At 50.1% G+C, this 15,388-nt stretch overlaps 1 protein-coding gene across 1 annotated transcript in view; it reads right to left on the bottom strand.

Moving 5' to 3' along the window:
• IGF1R (insulin like growth factor 1 receptor) overlaps window positions 1-14,719 on the bottom strand; it is a 304,157-nt gene extending 289,438 nt beyond the window's left edge. The window contains exon 1 of the mRNA XM_065906147.1: window positions 13,611-14,719. Within this exon, the coding sequence (XP_065762219.1) occupies window positions 13,611-13,704 (94 nt within the window). The 5' untranslated portion in view covers window positions 13,705-14,719. The remainder of the gene's footprint in view (window positions 1-13,610) is intronic.
• Window positions 14,720-15,388: the final 669 nt, after the last annotated feature.

Below are 15,388 nucleotides of genomic sequence, written 5' to 3'. Positions count from 1 at the left end.
CCTAACCGGCCTCCCCTTTCCAACAAATGAGCCTCCCTGCTCCGGGCGGTCAGCCTCCAGCCTCAGGGCAGGGCCCAGCATGCGGCTTGAAGGGGACCTGGGGTCACGGCCAGGGTCCCCGGAAAGCAGGAGAGCAGTGCCTGGCGAGGTGCACACAAGCGCACCGGAAGAGGCTTCACTCTTGTTTCCAGAGGAGAAGAATGTGTCTGGGGGCTGTGTGCCCCCCATTTCAGTCTGGTCCCCTCCTTCCCCAGCACCTCCAATGCCCTGGACAAGGGCGAGCGTTGCTCCGGAGCTCCCTTCTGACTGGTCGGGGTGTGACCCGGCCCCCGGGGCCCCCCACATGCCCCCACTAGGAGCACCCTGCCGCGAGCTCGGCGCTCCCGTCCACCCCAGACTCCATCAGCTCTGCCCACCCCCCGGAGCCTGTCCCAGGGCGCCCGAGCGTCAGACCTTCAAGGAGCATGGAAGTCAGAGCACCCGCGGCCGCCTGAGCTCTTCAGCAGCTCGACGCCCCCCACCCCTGCCGCCCACCCGTCTCAGGAGCTCAGAATGTCAGGGCAAGTGCAGGAAAGGGGGCCAGTCCTCCAGGGGCGAGCGCAGGGCCACCAGGGCCTGCAGAAGAGACAGATTAAAACATGTGCCTGTTGGACGCTCCCTACGAGCCGGTCCTGCTGGGCACTTGGGATGCAAGACTATCCCTCGTGGCTCAGCAAACCGCAGATCGGGACAGTGAGGCTCCAGCGTCTGCCTACATCTGCAGGGGCTGCCTGTGGCAGGGCGGGGGGGACTTGGGGGGCTTCAAAGGCAGAAAGCGCCATGACGGGGCAGACGAAAGGTAGGCGCCGTGCTGGTTTGTAAGGATGGAGCTCACCTTCACCCTGTTCAACATCTGCATGGCGCTTTCCAAAACACTCTTAAACAAGCTATGCTTGAAATTAATGCACCAGGTTCAAATGGTTATGTTTCCAATTATCTGTAGAAAATATCCCACTGGACTAGAGTCCTTAGGGTATGAAGCTTTCAAGGGTAATCTCTCAAGTGTTAATTATGTTCAGGAGACCTATTATTCCATCAACTTCTGGGGGGTAGGGGGTGCAGGCTTCCACCATCAGTGGCCCCACAAGAGGCTGTCAGAGGCCTCGTCCACAGCCCTGAGGGAGAGGGAGCACTTAAGTGACAGGAGACTTTAAGGTGAGCTATTGACCCACCAGGAGTCAAGGCAAAAGTTAACTGGCCTCATCAAGGAAATCGTGCAAGAAACAGAAGTCCCACTCGGGCCAGCCAGGCCCTCCTAAGAACCTGTCTCTCTGCGTGCTGTCTCTGGATCTGAAGGCGGGAAACACCATGAGAAACAGCCTGGGTGTTCGCGGTCATTTGGAGGGGAAAGTGTGGGGGTCAGGAGTGGCAGAGGGGGCCCCATGGACGCCCCACCTGCCCCGTGGCTTCAGGCAAGCCGGCGCGCCACGCGGCGGGACCCAGGCTGCCTCCAACTGGCGCCGAGAGAGACGTGTTAAATGCTCGAAGGGCCTCCCCGGTAGCTCAGCGGTAAAGAACCCGCCTGCAATGCAGGAGAAGCAGGAGACTGGGGTTCTCTCCCAGGGTCGGGAAGACCCCCTGGAGAAGAGAACGGCAACTGACTCCAGTATTCTTGCTTTGGAAACCCCACAGACAGAGGAGCCTGGCTCCATGGACAGAGGAGCCTGGCGGGCTACAGTCCACGGGGTCACAAAGAGTTGGACATGAATGAGTGACTGAACCACATGCAGAGGGAACTTCAGCAACAAGCCCTCCCTCCAGAGAGATGAGGCAGCCTCAACACAGGGCTGGACTCACAAGTGACAATTCCGGGGTTCTAGGGTTTTCACTCACCTCAGTGTACAAAAAGCCTGATTAAACCATGGTGTTAAAGATAATTTAACTGCTTCCAAGTTCTTTGCAGGAGAAACTGGCCTGATGAAACATTTCAGCTGGCAGAGCGATCATGCTGCTGTTCAGTCGCTCTGGCGTGTCCAACTCTTTGCAATCCCATGGACTGCAGCACGCCAGGCTTCCCTGTCCTTCACTCTCCCAGAGCTTGCTCAAACTCATATCCATTGAGTCGGTGATGACATCCAACCATCCTGTCCTCTACTGTCCCCTTCTCCTCCTGCCTTCAATCTTTCCCGGCATCAGGGTCTTTTCCAACGAGTCAGCTCTTCACATCAGGTAGCCAAAGTATTGGAGCTTCAGCTTCACCATCAGTCCTTCCGATGAATATTCAAGGTTGATTTCCTTTAGGATGGACTGGTTGAATCTCCTTGCAGCCCAAGGGACTCTCAAGAGTCTTCTCCAACACCACAGTTCAAAACCATCAATTCTTCGGCACTCAGCTTTCCTTATGGTCCAATCCTCACATCCATACAAGGCTACTGGGAAAAAAGTAGCTTTGACAACATGGACCTTTGTCGGCAAAGAGTGATCATGACAAGATGAAAATAAATTTGTTGTTCACGCTGCTTCAAAGTGAAGGGGGTACGGGGGACTGAGTGTGTCCCTTTAAGAAATCTTCTGTTAGTTGAGGTCTTCCTGTGTGCTATGCATGAGCCATGACCTCAGAATTCAAGGATAACCAAGGTACCTCTCGCCTCCCTGACTAGTAGAGTGAAACAGTCTGGGGATGACGCACTAACAGGGGTATAAAGAGACTTGTGGGCCCATCCAGCTGGCAGGGTCGAGGCCGCCGGACAGGGAGAGCTGCAGCTAATTCTGAAAGGAGCCTGCCAAAGGGTGAGCTGGTAATACAGTTGCCAAGAACCCCTTGGCACAGGGGCGCCCACCTGCCAAAGCAAAGAGACTTGAGGGGGTACAGTCTGTTTCAGAAACAGCCAGAGCTGTTGTTCAAAATGTCTCAGAGAATGGCAAGTTGCAATCCTCTATCAGCCAGCAAACCAATGACTTCCAAATTAAAACGAGCCAAAAGCAATCACAGAGAGATGAGCCTAACACTTTCTAAATGAACCACCTATCTACTACCTTAGTGTAGCCTCAACTAAGGAAGTGAGAAAGCAGATTCTGAAACTACGCAACGAGTGGGAAACCAAATACAGAAAAATGTCTAACAAAATACAACCAACGTGAGACCCAACAGCAGCAATGAAAGTGTTTGTTACTATTCTTTGCTAGCATTTCTGGCTGGTGAGCACCTGAACTACATAAAACTGCCCAAGAGGACACATATAAGAATGATAATTAAAGTCTTACCACATATTTTAAGTAGAGCAACAGGAAGTAAATCTTGCTTATTTTTCAAAGGGAATCAATAGATGTTTTAAATCTCTAACCTCGAAAGGGATATTTTAGAAGTTGTCATTTATTAAAGTCCTGTAAAAACATCTTAAATCCCAAACTGTAAAAAGTGCACTAGATAAATACAACTTTGTCGAAAGTTGCTCACGCCACTTAGGGAGACCCAAATTCTCTCAAGCCAGTTCACTGATGCAGCAGAGCAAGCTTAATTCAAAACCATATCCCAATGGGTGCTACAGAAGCCTGCAGTCCCCACATTTTCCTGCAACTGGGTTCCCAGGAACCTAAGCCAGACAAGGGGGCCACGGGTGATCTTCATCCTCAGGCACCAGAGAAGCCGAATTTCCTTTCTGGCCACTAGATGGCGCCTAGGCATTGGTGAGGCGGACAAAGCGCACCCTGGAGACGTCCTGGTCACCAGAACGGACAAACATCAGAGAGAAAGCAAGATAAATGGACCTCTGAAATGGACGATGCACCGCAGGCACCCGCCACTGCTTAATGAAAAAAGGTAAAAAAAAAAAAATCACAAGACTGTGTTACACAAGCAAACTGCAATCCTGTTAAGCACCCTAGCAAAATAAAGCGTCACTACAGAGCATTAGCTGAGCACCTACTAAGTGCCAGGCTTCGCATAACATTTAAACGACAATGGAAGCCTGAGGTCAAGTGCATCCTATATTTCTGACACATCCAAACAACAACCTTGCTCAAGGGTGCCATGTCTCTTAGAGAAGCAGCAGACTAACGTTGGAGGGCTTAGGAGATGCCGGCCTCTCTAAGGATCTGACACATGCATCAGTTCCCTTTCTGCTTCTAAGAATAAATGGAGTGGGTTCTATTAGAATTACAACTTTACAGATGAGGAAAACTGAGGTGCAGGAAGATTAAACAATTAGCTTGAGGTCTTAGCTACTGAGCAGCTGAGATTCAAACCCAAGCCCTCTCTGCCTGCACTTCTCTCTACAGCCTCATAAAATGACAACAGCCCAGGTCCCAGACAAAACCAATCACTGCTAACCGGCACAGCAGGGGGTACAACCTCAAAAGGAACAAGCAGGAAGTCGGGTCTACAGAAAGGAGGGTAATCAAGAAAAGCTTCATGGAGGAGAAGGAATCTGTGTTAGAAATTAAAAGACGGCATCTCAGATGAACTAAAACTCTAGGAAGGTATTTGGGGAACAGGAACTAAGTTAGTGGCCCATCTTCACACAGTTACAGTCTTGTCCCTATTTCACAGATCTGAAACTTAGAGTTTGGTGGGTTTTTTTTTTAATGAAAAAGAGATTCCAACCCCAATTTTTCTGACCTTAATCTTCTAAATAGATTAGAAGACAGTTTTATTTTGGCATTTAATAAGAAAAGAAGACTCTCTCCCAATTGTTTCAAGTCTCTGCATTTCCGTGGGATGGACTGTCAGGGAAGCAGCAAGTAGAACCGGGAGACCTCCGTGCTCTAGAGCAGCGCTTCCTCTGTGGGGCAACATCAGTGAAGAGGAAAAGCACTCCAGGCCTCGAATGCAGAAGGAGCAAAACCACGGAGCTAGGAACGGGCTTCCTTACCGCAGAGCTAGAGCCCCAGGAGTCCTGGGAATTCACACGGGATCCCTAGAGCAAAGCCTCGGTAAAGGCGGATGACAGCCCAGGACGGGGCCCTCGGACTTGATTCCTGGACCAGGGCATCGCACCACAAAATGCACACGCGGATAATTTGGGGCTGGCAAGTAAGTCCATCAGAGCAGCGCTGGAGTCAGAGCTGCCCGGCCCGGAGGCCAACCAAGCATCTCCTCCCTCCGAGAGTCCATGCAGGTCTGGACCGGACCAGGGTGGAGCCAGAAATGGGCGAATGTGAACAATTTCAAGTGACTCAGGGAGGGAGAAAGGAAACATTCAATAAACCAGTCTCCCCAGAAAGGGGCTGATGAACTGAAATGTAACTAGGAATTCCATCCTGACCCAACACCACTTGTTGAAAATCTTACTGAGGTAATGCTAGACAGAAAATCCCAAGTATACAGCTCAACCAAATACAACAGTGATAACAAAAGAATTTCCTGGGATGAAACTATAACATGTTGTGACCTCACATATTCCATGAACTCATTATTCACAGGAATCAGACAACAGAACTAAGGAAGCTGAACAGCAGATCTTCCTCTGTCTCTGCTCTTTGATCATGTTTTCATGATAATCTGTGGTTCTCTTTCAAATTCAGAGTCTGAGCTACTGGCAGGTATTTTACCCCACTACTGAGAGACCCCCAAAACTTAGCTGGGAGAATAAACACAGGACGATGCTGATAGTAACGGCACAACTGCTGAGGGCTTTACAACCTAAATTAACAGCTGATGAGCTAAGAAAACTATTGCTAGCTGATTCAGGGAAGGAGACCAAGGACCTCTCCCCTGTTGCTAGCTGATTCAGGCAAGGAGACCATGGACCTCTCCCCTGTTGCTAGCTGATTCAGGGAAGGAGACCAAGGACCTCTCCCCTACTGCTAGCTGATACTGGCAAGATCATGGACCTCTCCCGTATTGCTAGCTGATCCAGGCAAGGAGACCATGGACCTCTCCCCTATTGCTAGCTGATCCAGGCAAGGAGACCATGGACCTCTCCCCTGTTGCTAGCTGATCCAGGCAAGAAGATGAAGGACCTTTCACCTGGGCTTGCTTCCTATGCTTCCTAGTTTTCTCCAGGAGGTTATTATAAGTCACTTGGATGCTTCCAATTTGGAAAAAACTGTTATAAACTCATCTCTCCCTAATCACCATCAGACTTCTCTCCCTTAAACTGTTATTAACTAAATTTTCTTAACTCGAATTAATACTGTCTCATTTACTTAGTCAACATGCATTTCTAATAATTGATTTTATAAAGACAAACCACCGACTGTATTTTATCTGACAGGACAAGCTCAAAGTAGGCATCCAAAGTATCTCAGAAAAGTTTTAAAGTTTTGCTCCATAAAACATTTATGCTTTAAGACTGTCAACATGTATTTGCTCTCCCATGGTCAGGAGTAATTTACAAAGCAGTATGCATATACCTGAATTACCAAACTGACAAATAATTCCACAGCCAGTTTAAAGAAGTTAGTGCCAGGTTAAAAAAAAAAAAGCAGCCATATAAAAGTATACAAAACTGCAATAATAATGTGTTTGAAACTGTCAGAATTTGGATGAATGGATGGAAATACACACAATTTTGAGTAAGTGGCCTTTTTTATTATATAACTATTACTAAAGTAGATGCTTGCCTTGATAAGGGGACTAAGAGGCTGAGGAGTGGTATAAAAAATAAAGTTTCAAACCTGAACAACTTTCTGGACTAGGAATAAATTAAGAATAGAATACTTTCTAAAGTCTTTAAAAATATAAACGCTTAAAATTAAAAAAAAAAAATTTAAGACTTCCAGACTATTACAATGTGAACAATTTAAAGCAGGCATAGCTATCTCAGCTGAATCTGGGGATACCCATCCTATGCACGCACATCTTCCCTATGTGGTTAGTCACCAGTCTATTTCAAATAAGAAAGAGTGGGCTTTAAGACCATCAGCCACCAGAGGCAGGACACTCAGCTCCGTGGACACACCCCCAGCACCGACCAAGGAGAGGACAGACGCGAGAAAACAGGCAGACTCCTGCCTGCCTTTCCCCATCAGAAACAACAGCAATGGTGCACCAGACAAGGAGCTGTGATCGCAGGCGTTCATTCCTCATCAGAGAAGAAACTACTTTCTGCTGTGTTCCAGTAAAATCTGAATTCTTCTGGTCCGTAAAGAAAAAGGGAAGAAAAATGAAAGCCTTGCTTACTAGTTTGTTTTTTTAGTGTTTTAAACAAACACAGAAAGTAATTTCTATGCGTGCTTAGCCGCTCAGTCATGTCCGACTCTTTGCGACCCTTTGGACTGTAGCCTGCCAGGTTCCTCTGTCCATGGAATTTTTCAGGCAAGAATACAGGAGTGGGTTGCCATTCCCTTCTCCAGGGGATTTTCCTGACCCAGGGATTGAACCTGTATCTCCTGTGTCTCCTGCATTGCAGGCGGATTCTCTACCTGCTAAGCCATCGGGGGAGCCCAATTTCTATGGCTTGACTCGTATCTTTTAAAATGTATGTGGGATAGTTTATCACATCAGAACAAATTTTTAAACTTAAAGAAGTGAAGTCGCTCAGTCATGTCCAACTCTTTGTGACCCCATGGACTCTAGCCCACCAGGTTCCTCTGTCCATGGGATTTTCCAGGCAAGAGTACTGGAGTAGGTTGTCATTTCCTTCTCCAGGGGATCTTCCCGACCCAGGGATCGAACCCAGGTCTCCCGCATCGTAGGCAAACACTTTTACAGTCTGAGCCACCAGGGAAGATAGTCAAACTGAAAGAACTGAGTCCAGTAAGTACTCAACATATATTTATTTAGGAAAAGAGGAAAGAGAAAAAAAAATTCTCAATTCCAGTAAAGAAATATCAGTATTTCCTTCAGATTTTGAAATTAATGAATTTCATAAGCCCAAAGTGAAGCTGGCATAAGTGGGAAAAGTAGGGGATCTTCAAAACTGATATTAGGGACTTTACAACATGAGTAGAACTGATGCTTTACAAGTAAAAAAAAAAAATTTAGTCTTCATAGTTCAAAAGTTTCAAAATCAAAGACATTGTTAATATTCTGAGTCAGATATAACCTAAATAATTTAACAAAAAAAACAAACTTTATCATGCCGAGTATGCATCTATTGAGATAACAACTTAATTTGTTTTTAAAGATCTTCTGTTTACCAACCATTTTATACCAATCATATGCCCTTTCCTAAGAACAACCAGTTCTTTCCAGATCCTTGGGGGTTGGGGTAAGGGTGACACATTTTCAAAGTTTTAATGTTTCCAAATACTGAAAATCCTCCCCAAATGTCAACAGGTCTCAACGTGCAAAAACATTAGGAGTTTCGACCCCCCCAGATCTCACCCCGCCACCTTTCTGTTTAAGCCAAATCATTTGTTTACAAATAACTGGAGAAGTTCCTCTTCGTAATCAGATGCCAAACACCATTTTCAAGGAGAGGTCAGAGTGCTTCATTCATAATTCAACTTGTTGCCTTTAAAGCGTTTAGAATTTTCCTTCAGAACATCGCAGACAGAGAAATCAAGAAACTGCATCCCAGGCATGTGTGCAACCATTATATATTTAGTACAATTGAGCTGCGAGCATCCTCGGACTCAGATGGCACCTGTCGTAAGCTGGCTAAGAACAGCAGTTCAAACAGGTTGGCCCACGCGCACAAATCCCTCCTCCGTGAACTAGGGTTGATTTTTCAAATGAGTTCTGAAAACAAATTGGAAAAAAAAAATCGCAACTCAGAAAGAAACATGGCCTGGACGTTTCACAATTAAAAGATACTTCAAGGTTTAATTGCCTCCTCAATCTCATGCTTTTAAACACAGCAAAGTATTTGAAATTAAACAAGGACTTACAATTATGAGAGTTCCTTGAAGTTTTCCAGAGAGCTAAGCAATGCATAAATTCAGAAAAGGTTTAAAGTAAGTCACATCTTCCTTACAAATCAAAACATGCCATACGACATTCTCGTGCACACCTGTGACACCTACTGAAGTTTTGGCAAATGGTAACTATGGCACTGCCCATTTTTAATCACAACTGTCAAACCTATGTTATAAAGGAGGCAGCACAGCTGATCGAGATGGGTGACTGACAGGTACATCACACCCTGCCAGCAGCAATGCAATACAAGGGCAGGTATAAGGCAAGGCATGCCACACAGGCCTCCAGAAAATCAGTAACATTGATAGGCTTCCCATCTTAAGTCTATAGAGATGTTGTTAAAGGGCCTTTAAAATGTTGTTTTAGAACTGCATACCCTGGGCCAAGTCTGAAAAAGATCTGAATTTTCAAGAAACTTTGTTTCACGCAGGATTATGTAAAATGTCCTAAGAACAAAAGGGAAATTCTCTCTGTGCAGGCATCACGTAAGGCAGTGTCCAGCTTCCAAACAGCAGGTACTCAATAAGTGCTGGCTGGATTCAGCTGCTGCTTACAGCACTTTCTTACAAAACAAATGAAACCAGATTTAAAAGGAAGCTACTGTCCCTTGAGGGCTCTCCTTGGCAAAACTGGAAGGCAGCAAGTGAAAATGATACAGTTGATATTCATTACTGCTCTGATCTTGCAACAATAAGAAAAACAGGAATCACTTTTATTAGTAAACAGAGTCTTACACAAAAACCAAAAACAAATGCAAACAGTTATTCTTCAGGTATTTTCCTATTAACAGGCCAAGGTAAATCTGGATAAAGGCAGACCAGTTTGAAAATAAAAATCCCTCTGCGATGTTTTTAAATCTTTTGCTTGATAAAGAAATTTTAATTAAAAAAATATAATCACTGTGTGTCTAAAAAAACTTCTGCATCCTACAGAGATTCTCTTTCCTGCTCAGACTCTGCAACTATTTAAGAAATAAAACAAGTAACAAAGAAAGGAGAAAAAAAAAACCCTACTGTTTTACAATGAGCAGTTCTTCCTCAAGTTTTTACTACCAGGGTGGTTAACATGGGATACCAAAAGAGACAGTGGAAATTCTTTATCATCTTAAAACATTACATTATTTCTTTGTTGGGAAAAAATATGTAAGAAAACTGGAATACAAATTGCCATCAGACTCAGCTCCTAAACTCTAGTCTTAGAAAGACCAACGTCGTTTCAGACTCAGTCATTTCAGTGTCACAAATCTGACTTTCACTACCAGCAGTTGCATTTCTTTCAACCCAACCCCTTAATCCTTCATGTGAGCTATTCCTAACAAAGGTTCTTTTTTCCTGTCTGTCCTTTTCTCCTATGGCATTCAATCTCCGCTGTTATAGCTTCAGTGATCAGTTTGTAGTTCATGAGTCTGAAACACTCCATAAATTTTAAAAAAGGAGACATCAACCTGCTGGACAAATTTACTTAATAATTTTAATCTATCAACAGATTCTATGTTCAAAGTAACACAATGCATTCTTTTTAACCTTAACATGTTTCTTGAAAGAAAAACAGCTTCATTGGGATATAATTCACATACCATAAAAGTCACTAATTTAAAGTACACAATTCAATGGTTTTTAGTATTTTCAGAAAGTTGTGCAACCATTACCACAATCTAATTTTAGAGTATGTTCATCACCCCCTAAAAGAAACCCGTACCCCCTCCTTCCCCAGCCCTATGCAACCACTAATCTACTTTCTGTCTCTATGGATTTGCTTTTTCTGGACTTCATATAAATGGAATCATGCAATATGTGGTCTTTTGTGACTGACTTCTTTCACTAAGCACGATGTTTTTAAGGTTCTTCCAGTCAACCATAGCATATTTCTTAATGTTGGACTTTTCTAATCCTTCTGACAAATTAAACATATAACCTTTTAAACTTCAAACCCACACCCACCCCTCCACAAAAGTACCCTTTACTTGCTATTTCCCTCTAGAAAGGCTAAACTATAATTTGCTATTTAGGTTCTTTCCAAACTTCTTATTCTGGAATTCTTCTCCTGGTAATAAAACAGCAACTTCTTTAAACACCCATCTTTCACATACCTACATTTCCCTGACAATAGAATATGACTGTGCCTGGGGCAGAAAGATGACTGGATCTTTCTAATGAGATGGCCACAATACCTTTAAAGGGCACACAGATTTTTTTTTTTTTTAAGCATCATATTATTTGGCTATCACTCCTAACTTCCAAACCTCCCTTTTTTAGATGCACTGTTCACAGTACATTGATACAAAAGTCTTTATGACTTCGTCTACTTCAAAACTCCTAGGTTTTCCAAATTAAAGGTTTTTGTGTTTTTTTAATCACCCCTACTGCTATCACACTGAGAGAAAACACTAATCCCTAAATAGGCCAACACATTATTAATCAACAGCATCCCAATCTTTATTATATTATACTAGACAGACAAAACAATGCTTGTCTCTGATAGGAGCTGTTGGTTTTATTTCTATCAGAAGAAAGAATTCCAGCACCTTTTGGACTAAGAACTGAACACATGCTGAGCATACCATTTACTCCTGAAAACTTCCTAGCTATAGGGAGGGGCAGGTGGTGAGTTAGAACTTCAACAAACCATAATCAGGAATTGGGAGCCTTCTGGCCATCCATCAAGTTTCAGAAACCAACTATTTGCGAGAGGTCCTTGAGCAAAGTTTGGCATCTCGTACTATAAAAGTAGTTAAAACGCCACTTCCCCTCCTGCCTGTTTTCTCAAGAAAAACAGAACAAATGCACCTTTCACAAAGAGTATTTTTCATCAAGAACTCCAAACAACAAGACATCCTATTTTTAAATCCCGGAGTCCTGCGTCGGAGAAGCAAGGCCAACCCTGGTGTTGTGAATTTCAGAACTTACTAACATTAAACAATAAAACTAGAGCCACGACACAGTTCAACAACATGCCGTAATAAAATGGATTAACTCTCGTGTCTCCTGAACTATATTTAGCTCCTGAAGGCTAGAAGCCCTCCTCTGTGCCCCCAAACACCATCTGTGAGCCTTAGAAGGGTGCCGAGAGCCTTTCGCCCAATCCAGCGTTGCGGAAACTTCGGAAAACAAAGAGCAGGAGAGCTCAGATGTGTGGAGGGTCCGGACTCCAGGCGAGTCTCACTCCACGCAGTCAACACGCTAATCCTGTAAAAATCTGCTCCTACTCCGTCGTGAACGCATTTCTTACAAAACGTTTAAGAAGGGTTTGTTTATACGAACAGTCTTTCCGAATTGCACCTAAGACGGGGCCAGGCAGCCCCCGCTGCCTCCTGACTCTCCCCCTCACTCTGCAAGGCGCAGTCGTGATTTTTCGAAGTTAATTGGCACCACCTGCATACACTCGGCAAACATTACTCACCAACACGCCCTCGCCGTTCCCAGCCCCAGTTCTGTGCCTGCATTTGAACTTTACAATCGTGCTCAAGATACCCTGCCGTCGCGAATGGACCAGCAGAGCCTCCCTTTACTGTTTGGAGAAGAATGGAAAACCCCTCCTCTCCGCCCTCCACATAGCGCGGGGCCCTAAGTTCTCTCTGCCTCCATCCCTGCCCGTCCCTACCCCTAGCCGACACCACCAAAACAAAAGCTATCAGATTGCAAGCGGCAGCGCGATATTGCTTATTAACTCTGTACAGAGGAAGTGCGGACGGGGGGTGGGGGGCGCGCAACACAACTCCGGCCACGAAGCCCAGGCCGCGGCCGCGCGCTCGCCACGCGGAGCCCCCTCCCCGCACGCCCGCCGCCGCGGGGCTCCGCGCGCCCGAAACCGCGACGCGGGCCACCTCTCGCCGGGGCACGGCGGCCCGATGTTCCTGGGCGGCCGTGTGGCTGCGAGCACGTGTGTGGAAATACACGTCGGCTCAGACCACACACCCACTCCTGCACATTCAGAGGCCGCCCTACCAGCCCTAGCCCCGCCGGGACGAAAAGAGCGTCCACCGGCCGCTAGGAAACGGGGAGAAGGGTCCCCCAAACCCTCTGAACTCGGGATCCGGACGCGCTGTCCGGAACAGCTCGCCTGACGCCGAGCCCCCGACTTCACCTTTTCCCAAGGGCTGCACCGAGGGGTGCGAGATGTAAGCGGGAACGCTCCCCGCACCCCCAGTCGCACTGAGCAGCCCGGGGAGGCCGGAGAGCGAAAGCGACAAGGAAAGCCAGGAACCCAAAGAGCCCAAGGGGCCAAGCGTGGCGAGCGGCAGGAGGTCGCGCTGGAATGTCTGGAACCTGTCCTGGGGCCGCGGGGCCTCCCCGCTGGGCACCTCCCCCTGGGCACCTTGCAGAACCGGGGCCGGCGGGCTGCCCGCTCCCACCCCGGGCACCGAACCTGCCCCAGGCGTGAGGGCGCCGCGCGAGCTGTCACCGCCGCCCGCGCGCCGCGTGTCGGGAGGCCCCGCGCGCCGGGAGGGGCGCGCGGTGCGGGCGGCCGGGCGCGAACTTCCCCGCTGGAGCCCCGGGGCCTGGCCCCACCGCGGGCCGCCGGGCAGGGAGCGCAGCCCAGACAGCCGGGCCGCGGGGCAGGGCTCTCGGGACCGCGGAAGGGAGAGCCACCGAGGCCCTTTCCGCGCGGGGATGCGCCGAGCCCGGGGCCGCGCGGGCCTCCGAACCAACGACCTGGGCCCCGGGGTCCCCCCCGGCCTTGCGACCGAGCCCCTCGGCGCCCCGCCCCGCGGCCCCAGAGCCCGGGAGCCCGACAGCTGCGACGGTGGCAACTCGGGTTTCGCAAACAGGGCGCAGCCCCTCGGAGAAAAAGTTCCCGCAGTGGCCGCGGGCGGCGGGCACATACTCACTTTCTCCACTCGTGGGCCAGAGCGAGAGCGCAGCGGAGAAAAACAGGAGTCCCCACAGCGAGGTCGGGGACCCTCCTCCGGAGCTAGACTTCATTCCTTTTATTTGGGACGAAATTCCCCTTTCTCAAAAAAAAAAAAGGGGGGGGGTGGTGGAGGAGGAAAAGAAAAAGTCTCCGAGTCTTCGTCCCCCCCCACCTCCAAAAACAAGGGCGAAGGCGACAACACTTCCCGGGGAGGCGCCGGCCGGGGGTCCGCGGGGAGGCGCGGACGGGGCGGGCGGTGGCGGCGGGCGGCCCTCAGCGCCGGCAGCCGCGGCCCAGCGCTCGGCGAAGTCGGGAACCCGGGGCGCGCCGGGGCGGGCTGTCTGCGTCGTCGGCCTCCATTTTCAAACCCAGAGAGGCAGGAGAGAGGAAAAACTGCGAAGAGAAGGGGGCCAAGCCCGGATCCGTCTTGGCGAAGGAAAACAAACCCGACCCCAGACAGAGGGGGAGGCGGCCCGACGCCCGAGCCTCCGCGGCGGGAGGGCGCGACGCAGTTCGCAAGACGGCCCCTGAGCCCAGGTCGCGGGGGAGGCCGGCCGGGGCCAGAAATGCGGAGGAAAAATGAATGAGCCGCTCCCCTCCTCCTCCTGCTGCTGCTCCTCCTCCGCCGGGCTCCGCTCGCCGCCGCCGCCGCCGCGAGCTCCTTCCCAAATCCAGGACACACACAAAGCGGCGGGCCGGCCGCGCTCTGCGCTCCCGCCGCCCGCCCCGCGCCGGCCCCCGCCCGGCCCCCGCCCGCCGCCGGCTCGGCGCGGGGGCTCCGGCTCGCTGAAGGTCAAAGCCGCGGCGCGCCGTGGAGCTCCCCTCGCGCGGGAGGGGCGTGGAGGGCCCGGGGGTCGGCAAGCTCCAGGCACGGGCGCGCCGGGGCCAGGCTCGCCGGCGGCGTCCCTCTCCCTCGCCCGCCTCTCGAGTTCGCCCGGTGCGCTCGCTCCTCCTCGGGTTGTTTGTTTTTTGTTTTTGTTTTTTTTTCCTTTTTTTTTTTTCCGCTCAGCGGAGTTAATGCTGGTAAACAAGAGCCTCAGCCCCGCCGCGCCGCTGCCGCCGCCGCTGCCACACACTGGGGCCTGGCGCGCGCGTGCGCTCGGGGCCGCGCACACACACACTCACACGCGCGCGCGCATTGGAGCGGCCACAGCCGCAGCCCCGGCGCGCGGAGGGCCGGGCCCCGGCCGGCGCGCGCCAAGAGCCGGAGCCCAGGAACGCAGGGACGTGCGGAGCGGAGCCCCGGCGCGGGCGGTGAAGCGGCAAGGTGCCGCCCCCGCGCCCCGCCCGCGCGCAACGGCTCCCGCGCGCGCGCGGGCGCGCGCCCCAGCTCTCACCCCCACCGCACTGCGCCGGCCAGCCTGCACGCGCGCGCCCCTCCCGCAAGACTCCAAAAACAATGCCCCCGGCGCCGGGCCCGGCCCGGCGAAGGACCACGCTGGGGAGCGGGGGAGGGGCTGGGCCGGGCTGGGCGGGGAGCGTGAGGCCCGAGAGGTTCATTGAAAACAACAACAGCGCGGCTGGAGCGCGCGTTGCCCCGGTTCTTGAAAAGCTTCATTGTGTCTTGCAGCTGTTGCAAAATAAATAAATAAGTGCGTGCATGCGGCATTTTTTCGCAGCCTGCTGGACAGCTCGAATGTGGCGGGAGGAGCATACCTGGGAGAAAGGAGACCCCCCCACACAACCAGGCTACTAAGCGGGCACTTTGGCGCAAGGCCGGGACAGCCGCGGCATCGCCCCAGGGGAGCCCACAGT

This window comes from Muntiacus reevesi, chromosome 15, assembly GCF_963930625.1.
Source record: "Muntiacus reevesi chromosome 15, mMunRee1.1, whole genome shotgun sequence".
Taxonomy (NCBI): domain Eukaryota; kingdom Metazoa; phylum Chordata; class Mammalia; order Artiodactyla; family Cervidae; genus Muntiacus; species Muntiacus reevesi.
Note: the sequence above shows the minus strand (reverse complement) of the source record. Positions and strands in the feature narration are given on the sequence as shown.